This window comes from Alexandromys fortis, unplaced genomic scaffold (assembly GCF_014885135.2).
Source record: "Alexandromys fortis isolate MF-2015 unplaced genomic scaffold, M_Fortis_MF-2015_v1.1 scaffold_7, whole genome shotgun sequence".
Classification (NCBI taxonomy): Eukaryota; Metazoa; Chordata; class Mammalia; order Rodentia; family Cricetidae; genus Alexandromys; species Alexandromys fortis.
This window is the reverse complement of record NW_026067920.1, coordinates 18,095,273-18,105,982: the sequence shown is the minus strand read 5'-3', so window position 1 is coordinate 18,105,982 and position 10,710 is coordinate 18,095,273. Positions and strand designations below refer to the sequence as shown.

At 41.3% G+C, this 10,710-nt stretch overlaps 1 protein-coding gene across 1 annotated transcript; it reads right to left on the bottom strand.

Annotated features, from left to right (window-relative positions):
* Window positions 1–554: 554 nt before the first annotated feature.
* On the bottom strand, window positions 555–10,074 carry C1d (C1D nuclear receptor corepressor). Its single transcript, XM_050141344.1, has 5 exons — window positions 9,988–10,074; window positions 5,045–5,191; window positions 4,047–4,113; window positions 3,710–3,765; window positions 555–1,265 (listed from the first exon to the last, which is right to left on the bottom strand). Exons 2-5 carry the CDS (start codon window positions 5,180–5,182, stop codon window positions 1,101–1,103), a joined length of 426 nt encoding a protein of 141 aa, XP_049997301.1. The 5' UTR covers window positions 5,183–5,191; window positions 9,988–10,074; the 3' UTR covers window positions 555–1,100.
* Window positions 10,075–10,710: the final 636 nt, after the last annotated feature.

Genomic DNA, 10,710 nt, shown 5'->3' with positions numbered 1-10,710 from the left:
GGGAATTACTCTCCACGGATCACAGATTTTAACATGCCTTCCGAAGCCCATTATAATATGAATCAAGATATTTATATATTCAAAGTTGCTGTGGAAAATTAAACACAGACGATTTCAACAACTCTTATTCTCAAAAATTAAAGAACTTAGCTATACTTGGCATCCCTACACATGATGATGTGGGGTGAGGGCAGCAAGGCTATCGGGGCTCCGTCACTAAAACAGTTTAAGACGCAGAACTCTCTCACAAATATTCTGGAAAAATAAATCAGAATGTAAATACCAGGTGATTCCCCCTGTGCCGAAGGGGCAACAGTATTTAATAAAGAAATTTGGTTCAAACAATTCCTAAGTAAATGTGGCCTAGGAAACAGAGAGTCAGAAAACGTCTAAAAAAAAAGCTAAGACATGACTCACAAGTCAGCCTACTGGATCCAGCTTCTCCCGCCTACCTTCCGTGCTCCCTTTCTCTGTGCACAGCAAGAAGCGAGGGAGCTACACAGCAACAGCCTCTGTTAGGAGGGAATCAAGCCAAAGCCAGCCAGGACACACGATCTTATTTTCCATCGGTGGTAATGAGAATATTTTATTTTAAATGGAACATGAAGAGTTAAAGTACAGCCTTAAGGTTTCAATTTTGTACTTTGAATATCAAGAAAGCAATTACTGCAAAAAAAAAAAAACACACAAAAACATGTTGAACTAACTACACAGAAAACAGCATGGGTATTGAAGTCATTGTATTTATCACCATTAGTGAAAACAGATGTCCTTAGATCTCCAGTCTAGAGACAGCACACTTCATAATATCATTATTCATTTAAAACACCACAAATGTTTACAAAGAACATTTGGATTTCACAATTGCTTATATATATCTTACAATATTAAAAACATCATGATACTTCATATGAAAATCAATAAAGACAACTTAATCTTTCTCAGCAAAAAAAAATTCAGTATCACAAATTTAATGTGTAAATTTACATATGAATTCAAAAAGGAATCCATTTAAACCTCACATTGCCACATAACGACCTATTTCATAAGCTGATAAAAACGATGTACTTTTTGAAAATACGTACATCAAAACCAGAAAGTCAATGTTTACTTTTCCCTTTATTAGCAACGTTTGGTGTATTTTTCTGTTTCGGTTCCCAGAGTGCGTTTTTGACAAATCTTGAGGCAGCACCCCTGTCCAGCTTGGCAGCCTTTTTCTTGTCTGTTATTTCCTTGACTCTGTTCATGTAGACTCTGATTCTTTCCTTAGAGATAAAAAGAAAGAAAATAAAAGGCAATGATTTCCTGAGCTGTTCACTATCTTTAGGTTTTATTATACTCTTGCTCAGTGAAAACCAACAGTGAGTATTTATTGGCAATTAAGTCCACGGGACTAGTGAGTGCAAACAGGCTAAGCACGCCCCCTGCATTCTTGGACAATGTAGGGAAAGGCATACTTTAAACTTCCTTCAGTGGACATGGGGATGCACCCACCTCTTGAAAAGCACAGGCAAGAGGATCAAGACTTCAAGGTCAGTCAGTTTGAGGGCACCTTGGCTCTACACCAGACTGTAACAGCAACAACCAAGAACCAACCATTTTAGAAGAGTTCTGAACTCTTCCAGGGAAAGGCGCATGCCAGGGTATCACAATAAACAACGACTAGCCGACACGCAGCTCTACTGTGTTAGTTCACATTAACCTAAATTCTTACACCAACCAATTAATTCTCCCACCATTTCTAAACAGAAAATAGGCAGGGCAGTATTTATATCTATTTTATGTTACTGCCTAGTGTCACAATTAAAATAGGAAGAATGAAATAGGAGCTCTTTTATTCAATTTCGTAATTTTGACTGGTAAGCATGGGAAATTTTCTAATAAAATACAGACTTTAAAGGTAAGAAACATAATAGGTTTCTGGACTACTTTAAATCTCCTAAGAATATTACTCAGAATAAATAAATCTTATACTTCAAATGATGAATTAAAGTTGATGAAACCATACAATACAGTGACTGACCACTGTTCAAAAACAAGTTTCACTGAAATAAAAGAGATTTATGAACATACACAGCAAAATACAGAACCTTACAAGTGTTTCATTACCAAAACTGAGTAACTGTTCAAAATCCTCTACTGCCTCCTTCTTCGGTGTCAAAGCTGCAACCCTTAGAAAGCAGCACAGCCACCCTAGACCTGCCCTGGGCCCTGCGCCCTCCTTCATCCAGTCTCTTCTAGTCTGCTCCACTGTCAGTCTTGTCAGGGAGTCCTCCATTTAACACGACCTGCTCTGCTTTTTCCTTTTCCCCATAGAATACCCCTTAGCATCCTGCCCAGTCAGTATGTGTGGTGTTCATCTTATTATGGTCACACTGTGGGTATGGCACCTGCCACACTCCTCATCTTTTTCTCCAAGGCATCATCTCGCTCGAAAACAATGCCAGGCTCGTAGTAGGCACTCAAACATTACTGGATGAAGAAGGCGACTGTTTCCCACTTGTGATGCATATGACAAATAGCAAATAGATTTCCTCTAACTCTGGGATCAATTAGCAATGTCTATTGCAAGGTCAGGAAAGGGTAATAGACTTAAGAATGCTTTTTATTTGCCAATCCTTATCCAGAAAATTAATATGCTCTCCATGAAATAGATTCTGAAGGAGAATGAAGACAAATGGTCTTATCCTTTTACAAACACAATATTGAGTACTGGAAATAACTTTGGGTTAAAAATAATTTCATAAAAGGACACCATTAGAAAGCTAGAAAGATAACCTGTACTTCTTAAAGCCAATATCATAAATCAAATAAAATCTATATATTCCTTTATGCCTTTCTCTTAAAATTGTTTCACAACTGCTATTTCTTCAGTATAAATTTATTTTTCCCTCAAGAACTTTAAAAGAAGAAAATATCCTGATCTATATACTTTTTAAAATGAAGATAAAAGGCCTGAATTACTCATTTTATTTTTAAGTATATTACCTATATGCTTTACTAAGATGTAAATAACACACTTTACTGGCTACTAGAAGACTTGAAAATGGGATACAATGTCAAGTGTGTTTTGCATATATATGTACATTACATTTTATGTACACAAAGAATAAATTCATTAAAATTCTTATTCATGAAGCCAAGTCAGTAAGGTAACTATGTTTGATTTCTATTTTTCTCCTTTGAATTGGATGATTTGACTTAATATTTGAAGTCAGCAAAAACTCCAAGATATTAGATCTTATTTAGTGTACTTATACATCTAAATGGAATACAGAGACAACCTAGAAGATTTATTGCAGGTTGTAAATATGTCACTGATGCAGAATTACTGGACAGTAGACATACTGCTGGTGCCAAAAAAGCTTTTAGCTTTGTTGCTGAACTGAATTCTTTACTGCTGAGAAAATGAGTTAATGGAGGAATTGAAAAGGTAGGAGAGAAATTTCCCCGTCTTTGCTAGTAAATCAACTGGAATACACTTTTAAGAATTGTCTAAGAGTTTTTTTTTTTTCTTAAGTAGCCCCAGAGATGAATAAAATCTTAACAATTTATAGGAAAAATAATATGAAAGTTATAAATAATTACTGGAATTATGCCATTCTGCCCTAATTCTGATCCCCCTAATCAGCTTGATAACAGCCATAAGTCTGGAATTCCAGAGTTATAGAGCAGACCTATAAATAAGGATAAATCAAAGACGTCTTACCAATTCTTGCTTCACCGGATGCTCCTTAGGATTAACTCCTTGAGTTGCCAAATAAACTGTAAGAGAAAGACAGCATTAAATAAAGTAGTATATATAATATTAAGTGTTATAATAAAAGAACCCCTAGTTATTCGTGGAAGGAAGGTTGCACAGTTAATTCAATTTCAAATTATTTAATCTCTATGAAATATTAAGCTTGTGTGTGGATCACAGGCATCCTGTATTGACATAAAATAAAAAACATTTGAAATTTCTATGCTGACTGCTAGTTCTTAAAAGCAAACCACCTTTGAAACAGTAATATACTTCCTAATAAACTACAAAGTAAAATACGTACCCCAAAACATTGAATTTAATGTGTATGCAGAAACTAAGTCCACCTTGGCTTGCTCAAGTGGGTCCAACTAGTAAAAGAGAAAGAGCAGAAGAATGAGAGATGCCCACAAACTTCGCACATCAACAGGTAACACTTCAAACTTCCCAACACAGCATCAAAGGCATGTTTTCTCACTTCCTAAAATCCAGTAATACAATGATCTAGTACCTATATCCCTTCTGCTCTATACCTCCCTGCTCCATACCCCTCTCTGCTCTATACCCCTCCATACTCTCCTTCATATTCATGGCTGCTATTGTAAACTTACATGTATACATACATATGCCCAAATATAACCAGTGTTTTTGTTGTTGTTTTGCTAAAAATTTTCACTTCAAGGTATCATTTTTGATTAAACAAGGAATTTTTACATTCTGAGAAAAATTCTTCTAAATTATATCAATTTCAGAGTTATAATCTGGGCTTTTATGTCAACCTAAGCATTGTACATGGTTCAGTTACATATAGGAAGGAGAACAAAATGCTTAGGCAATACCAAAGACAGGAGAAATTTAATTACTGTTTTTGTACTACAGAGTTTCCAGAAACCCTGATAATATCATTACAAGACTTAAAAGGTCAAAAACAGATTCTGTCAAAAAGAAGGCTATGAATGTCCTTGCTTTTCAAAAAAGTTCCCAATGCAAAAGTTTTATAGGATGTTCTGGCTAAATATACCCCAACACATCTACATCTGAAACTCTAGTAGGGAGATATGGACAGTGTCAATCAACTGCTTCTTCCACATATTTCTGTCTTACAAAATTCATCTTCAGGAAACAGATTTTAAAATACCTTCTGCTACCAGGCTGTGCAAGTGCACACCTTTAATCCCAGCACTGAGGAGGCAGAATCAGGAGGATCTCTGTGAGTTCAAGGCCAGCCTGGTCTACAGAGTCAGTTCCAGGACAGCCAAGGCTACACAGAGAAATCCTGTCTCAAAAATAAAGAAAGAATACCTTCTGCAACAATTCGTTCCTAGAGACGGACATCATGGTCTTCAGCATGTCGTCCACAGTGCCCAGGGAGCTCTCCAGGGCCGACAGGGACTCATGGATCTCCACGGGATAGTCCTCATTCATTTCTTCACCTGCCATTTCCACCAACTGCGAAAAGAAATCTCAGAATTCATATTGGAGACAGGGCTTTAGAAAGAAAATAAAAAGCACTTTTACTTTTGAGTAAGGGAAGTAGGAGAATCTGAGCACGCAAGTCTAGGACAGCAGCTTCCAGCATCTCTTCCACCATCTCCTCCTAAGCACACCTCCTTCTGGGAAAGAGGAAAGAACCCGCCCAGGCCACACACCAAGCCTTGGTTGCCTTCAAAGCTCCGAAAACAAGACCCTAACACCACATCAATAGGCAAAACCCAATTCACCCAGATTTAGTGGCCCAGGCACTTGGGAAGTGGAACAAGATACAGGTCGCCCTCAGCTGTAGGTAAGTTCAAGGCCAGTCTCTGTGACATAAGATGCCATCTCAGAAAAAAAAAAAAAAATGAGGAAAAACTACATTTTTAAAAAGCATTCTAGGAGAACCACACCAAGTGCTGACCTGATGAGATGATGCATAATGCAGGTGCTAAATTTGCATATACGGCCCATGCATGCCTACTCTTCCTGCTTGCATGAGGCAAGCAATATAAACAAGGGGTACCCATCATGCCTTGTTGCTGCCCACTATACGGTGAGTGGATCAACATGACGCCAGGTTGACATTTGGGCACATATTCAGAGTTGTGACCTTTAAACTAAGGAGACTGAACTTTTAGATTGAATGTGCCTTTTTAAGTTGGAGATTGTCCTTGATACTGAAGTATTAGAATGTCTGGGAGTGGCCTGCATGATTCCCAATAAAACACTTAAGAGCATAAAAGTGAGGTCTCTGGAGGTGGATTCAACCAACTCAAAAAACCCTTGAAACCTAGTATTCTTTCCAAAATAAATTTTACAGACGATTTAAAAAATAAACAAATAAAAAGCATTCTAATGAAGGCAAAATTTTTTTGAAACTTAAAGTCTCATTTAAAAAAAATCCTCTAACATGTGCTGAAGAAATCAAAAAAATGAGTTTGAAAATTTTATGTTTTATTTAGCTTTTGAAAGCTTAGGGTCATTCTGACAGTTCATTAAAAAACAAATCCTAGACATGAAAAATCTTTATCAACTATCACAAAAATTACTTTTCAAGTTCAAGTTCATATATGTATTTATAGTCCTTAAGCATCTTAACAACAGTTGTGGAAGCAGACACTTGAGCTTTCAAGGTACCTGCTTGAACACTCAATTACCCTGGGGAAAAAAAATCACTAAATCTCTCTGGGCTTCAAAGTTTTCATTCATAAAATAATCTAGTTGATCTCATGATCTGTAAAGGTCATTCTCAAAATTATGGATAATTTTGTTGTATATGAAAGTACTATTATAGGTGTATAATGTCTGCCATTTAAGGTATATACTGAAGTACACAGTGATAAAAACCATGAACTTGGAAAAGTAGCCTTCATAAAGTAAGCCAAAGTGCAAAACAAGGATTTACGTAGATTATACAATGAAGTTGGAGAGCAGTTATGACTCAGGTCCTGCACTGCAGGATGAAGAGGTGCAGCCTAGAACATTCACAGAGCACTACAGGGAGGGGAAGGGATGGAGGTGCTCACCGGACCTGCACAGCTGCTCAACCACGCTCATAACTCTACCGCTAGCAACAGAAGCTGACATTTCAGATGACTGGATCATGGTACACAAGTCTTTAAGACATTGTCATTTCAGTGGGCAGGGCAGGCCAGCTGCCTGGGAACTGAACCAAAGCCTCAAGAACGCTAAGCACACAACCTACCTCTAAGTTACCCCCCAAGCTCAAAAATATCCCTCTAAGTTTATCTGATTCTTTACAATGTGGAAACACACAGATCAGGTTAAATCCAAACAAAATACTAAGGAAATGAACTTGTGGCACAACAGGAAGAGCCTCTGCGAACCAATTTAACAGGCAGGCAGAAACTACACACAACTCCACAGAAAGTAGACAAAGAGGTGAGCGGCTCACAAGAGAATCCAGATGACTACAAAGAAAACTACTCGACTCCACCAAAGAAACCACGCAATCTGTTAAAACAAATCTATAATAAAAGCTTCATGTGTTTGACAATTTGAAATTTACTGGGGATGACAGACAGATGATCACTTCCCCCTACTTAGCAGCTACATGCAAACCTATGACTCTTTAGCTCCACTACCACATTCAAAGAACCAAAATGTCTTCTTTTCCCTGGGGCTGAATTTTCTGGCCAATATATTCTTCGTCAATCTTATTGCCTCTTCTAGCTTAGCTTCCTGAACGGTCACGCCTCCCACCAACTGTCTCAGAGACACCACCACAAACCTAACCTCCCTTGGTGCCCACCAGCCAGTTCTCAACCTTAGCTCGAGGTGCACTAGCCTTCCTGAGGACACAAACACAGAGCCCAGCTGGGAGCACTATCAATGCCCTCATTCATTCCTGAACCGACTGTGCACTGTCTCCTCGGCTTGCGGGGCACACTGGGATATCAAGAAGAGCATGTGCTTGCTCACTCACCACACAGGTATCCAGAATTGACAACAAACAACCCTGATGCTTGGAATGCACTGATGAGCAGAAACCTGGACCCTGAGCTTCTGTGCTTACTGCACGTGATACGCCTCAATCCAATAATCACAGAAACATAAAAACACAATGGCGTGGGGAGATACAGGGTGCCCTGCCACTGCAAGCTAGTAGGCACAAGACCCGAGGAAAGCAAACCCATCTCCAAACACTCTTCAGAGGGGAGTCAAGTAGACAAACACAGCATGTGGGGAGGAGTCTTCATGGCAATACCCTAACTAGGTACTGACGCTCAGCTCGCTGAGCCCTGCAATGGTGCCTTATCCTTTCAGGACAAAACACTCTTTTGTACAACATGAAAGCCACGTCAAAGTCTGGCCCTGTCATCCTTCAGCCTTATTTCTCTTTCCCTCACACTAACACCACATTAAGCTTCTGCTTCTGTCCTTAATCTACATGAGTAAAACCCCTACAACTCTGGAGCTGGAGCAGTCACGGAAACAGAATCAGCTGTGGGCACCAGGAGAGAGGACTTGCTAAAGCACCCTTCAAACAGCTGACTGGGTCGGGGTGGGAGTCCGAGGAGTTAGGAGTGGAGTGGAGGGAATATGACTAAAATATATTGAATGCGTGTTTAGGATTAGGTTAGGGTTAGAGCTAGTTCTCAACAAATTAATAAATGTATTAGAATCCAGCTGACTGGGAGGTGTGCCAGGTCGAGAGGGGAGAGATCAGCAAGTAAAACAACGAAAGTCCTCTGCAGGCGTGGCGGGCCACGCTGGCTGCTGTACAGGATGGATGGACTCTAGGGGACTAATTATGGAGGATGAAATGACAGCATCAGCTATGAACCTAAGCAGGCAGAAGGAACTGAAGGTGGAGGACAGCGGTCCAGCTTGGGTTGGGTTTTGTAGGCAAAGGCAGCAGAATCCACTTAGAGGCTGATCGTGGGTTGCGAGTATAAGGTGAAACTACCAGAAGAGTGAAGCTGCTGCTAACCAAGACATGAGCGGACACAGCGGTGCACACTTATGACCCCAGCCTTGGGAATCTGAGGCCAGAGATCCTGAGTTCAAAGGCCAGCTAGACTATATAGTGATGAAATGTATATATAAGTTCTCTATAAGCACTACTGTCTTGGTCAGTGATTCTGCTAGTGTTACCTGCAATTTTCAGTAAAATCTGAGAATATATAAGGCTTCCTTTTCAAATGTATTAACCTCTAAAAACACATCACAGGAGTTAGAGAAGTTGCTGACTGGATAAAGCACCTGCCCCCACCCCAAGCTTGAGGGCTGGAATTCAGATCTCCTGCACCCTCATAAATGTGGGGCGGGTATGGAGGGGGTCCAACACTCAGAAGGCAGAAACGGGGAATCACTTAGCATCCTAGCTAGAATGGCTGAAGTTAGTGAGTCTCGGGTTCAATGAAAAACACTGTGGAGTCCCACTCAATAAACAAACTGAAGGATGGAAGAAGCCATCATGTTCGGACTTCCACATACACACACGAGCACATATTCTTGCAGATGATAACACACACACACACACACAATCCAAAAGTTCAGCAATAAAAAACGCACATAAATTACAAGGCTGGCAAGGTGGTTTAGCAGTTAAAAGCACTTGTTTATCTTCCAGAGGACCCAAGTTTGGCTCCCAGCAACCAGATTGGGAAGCTCGCAACCACCTGTAATTCCAGCTCCGTAGGGCTCTTTTTAACTGTTGATGCTGGCAGGGCATGGTGGTGCACGCCTTTAATCGCAGCACTTGGGAGGCAGAGGGAGGGGGAGCCTCTGAGTACAAGCCCAGCCTGGCCTACAGAGAGTACTCCAAGACACCCGGGGCTACATAGCGAAACCCAGTCTCAAAAAAATGAAGAAAAAAAATTAAGGAAGCCTTTATCTCAAGTGAGCTAACATTGCCAACGCGAGCGTTCCGATCTTGGGCAGAATAGTAAGGAGAGCATGGAAAAATTACTCTTTTCGCCTTCCATCACAGCCTTTCTCCGTTTGGATTTGAAACCAGTCAGAAACAGATTTCGTTGGGTTTTCACTTGTCGCTTTTCATCCCTTGAAAGGCAACGTTAAACAAGCGAAGGACAAAGGCAGAGTTGGGAGAGAAACCAGGGGCCGAGGCAAGGCAGAGCCTGAGAGCGCCATTGACAGGCTCAGGCGACTGCCGGGACCGCGCTAGCGGCACCGAGGCCCCGCTGGCTCCCCAGTCGGCCACAGGACGGACGCGATCCCGGGACGCCGGAAAAGGGGCCGCCACAGGAGCGCGACAATCACCCGAACCCAGCTTTGCACTATACCTCAATACCGTGGACGACTGGCTCCGGGAAACAGGTCGCACGGTGATGACGCCATGACTCCGCCTCTGCCTGCCACGCCTGCGTCGCTCCGGGGCTCGCGCATGCGTAGTTCAGTACCGCGGCTCACACCCGGCGCCCGGGTGAGAAGCGTGAGGAAGGTAGCCTTGGCATCTTGTGTCGATTAGGCTTCTGCCCTCACCTACCCTAGAAGCAAGTTGAGCGTTCTCTACGGCTTTGTTCAGATCTTTCCCTTGCCGGAAACTGGGTCCGGAGTTCTCAGATCAAATTTTTGAGGGGCTCCTCTAGACTAGGTAGGGTCTGCTGCCTGTCTGCCATCTGCTAGGCTAAGGGATACTTATGAAATACAGTAAAACAAAAATTTTTAAATAGGGCCGTGGCCATATGCAGAGTACAAGCCCGGTTTTCGTTATTTTGCTTCTGTTTTTGAGCGGGTCTCATGTATTATGGATGGCCTTCAATTCACAACCCGCTTCACGTGTGTTGGCTGTGCCACCATTCCCAACTGCTGGGGAGTTTTATTTCAACTTGACGCGAGCTAAAATGACTAAGAGGAGGGCCAATTAAGAAAATGCCTCCATAAGATGAGGTTACAGGCAGTCCTGTAAGGTATTTTCTTACTTAGAGATTGACGGGAGAGGCTAGCCCATGACGACTGATGCGGATCCTGTGCTGATGGCCCTGGATTCTATAAGAAAGCAGGCT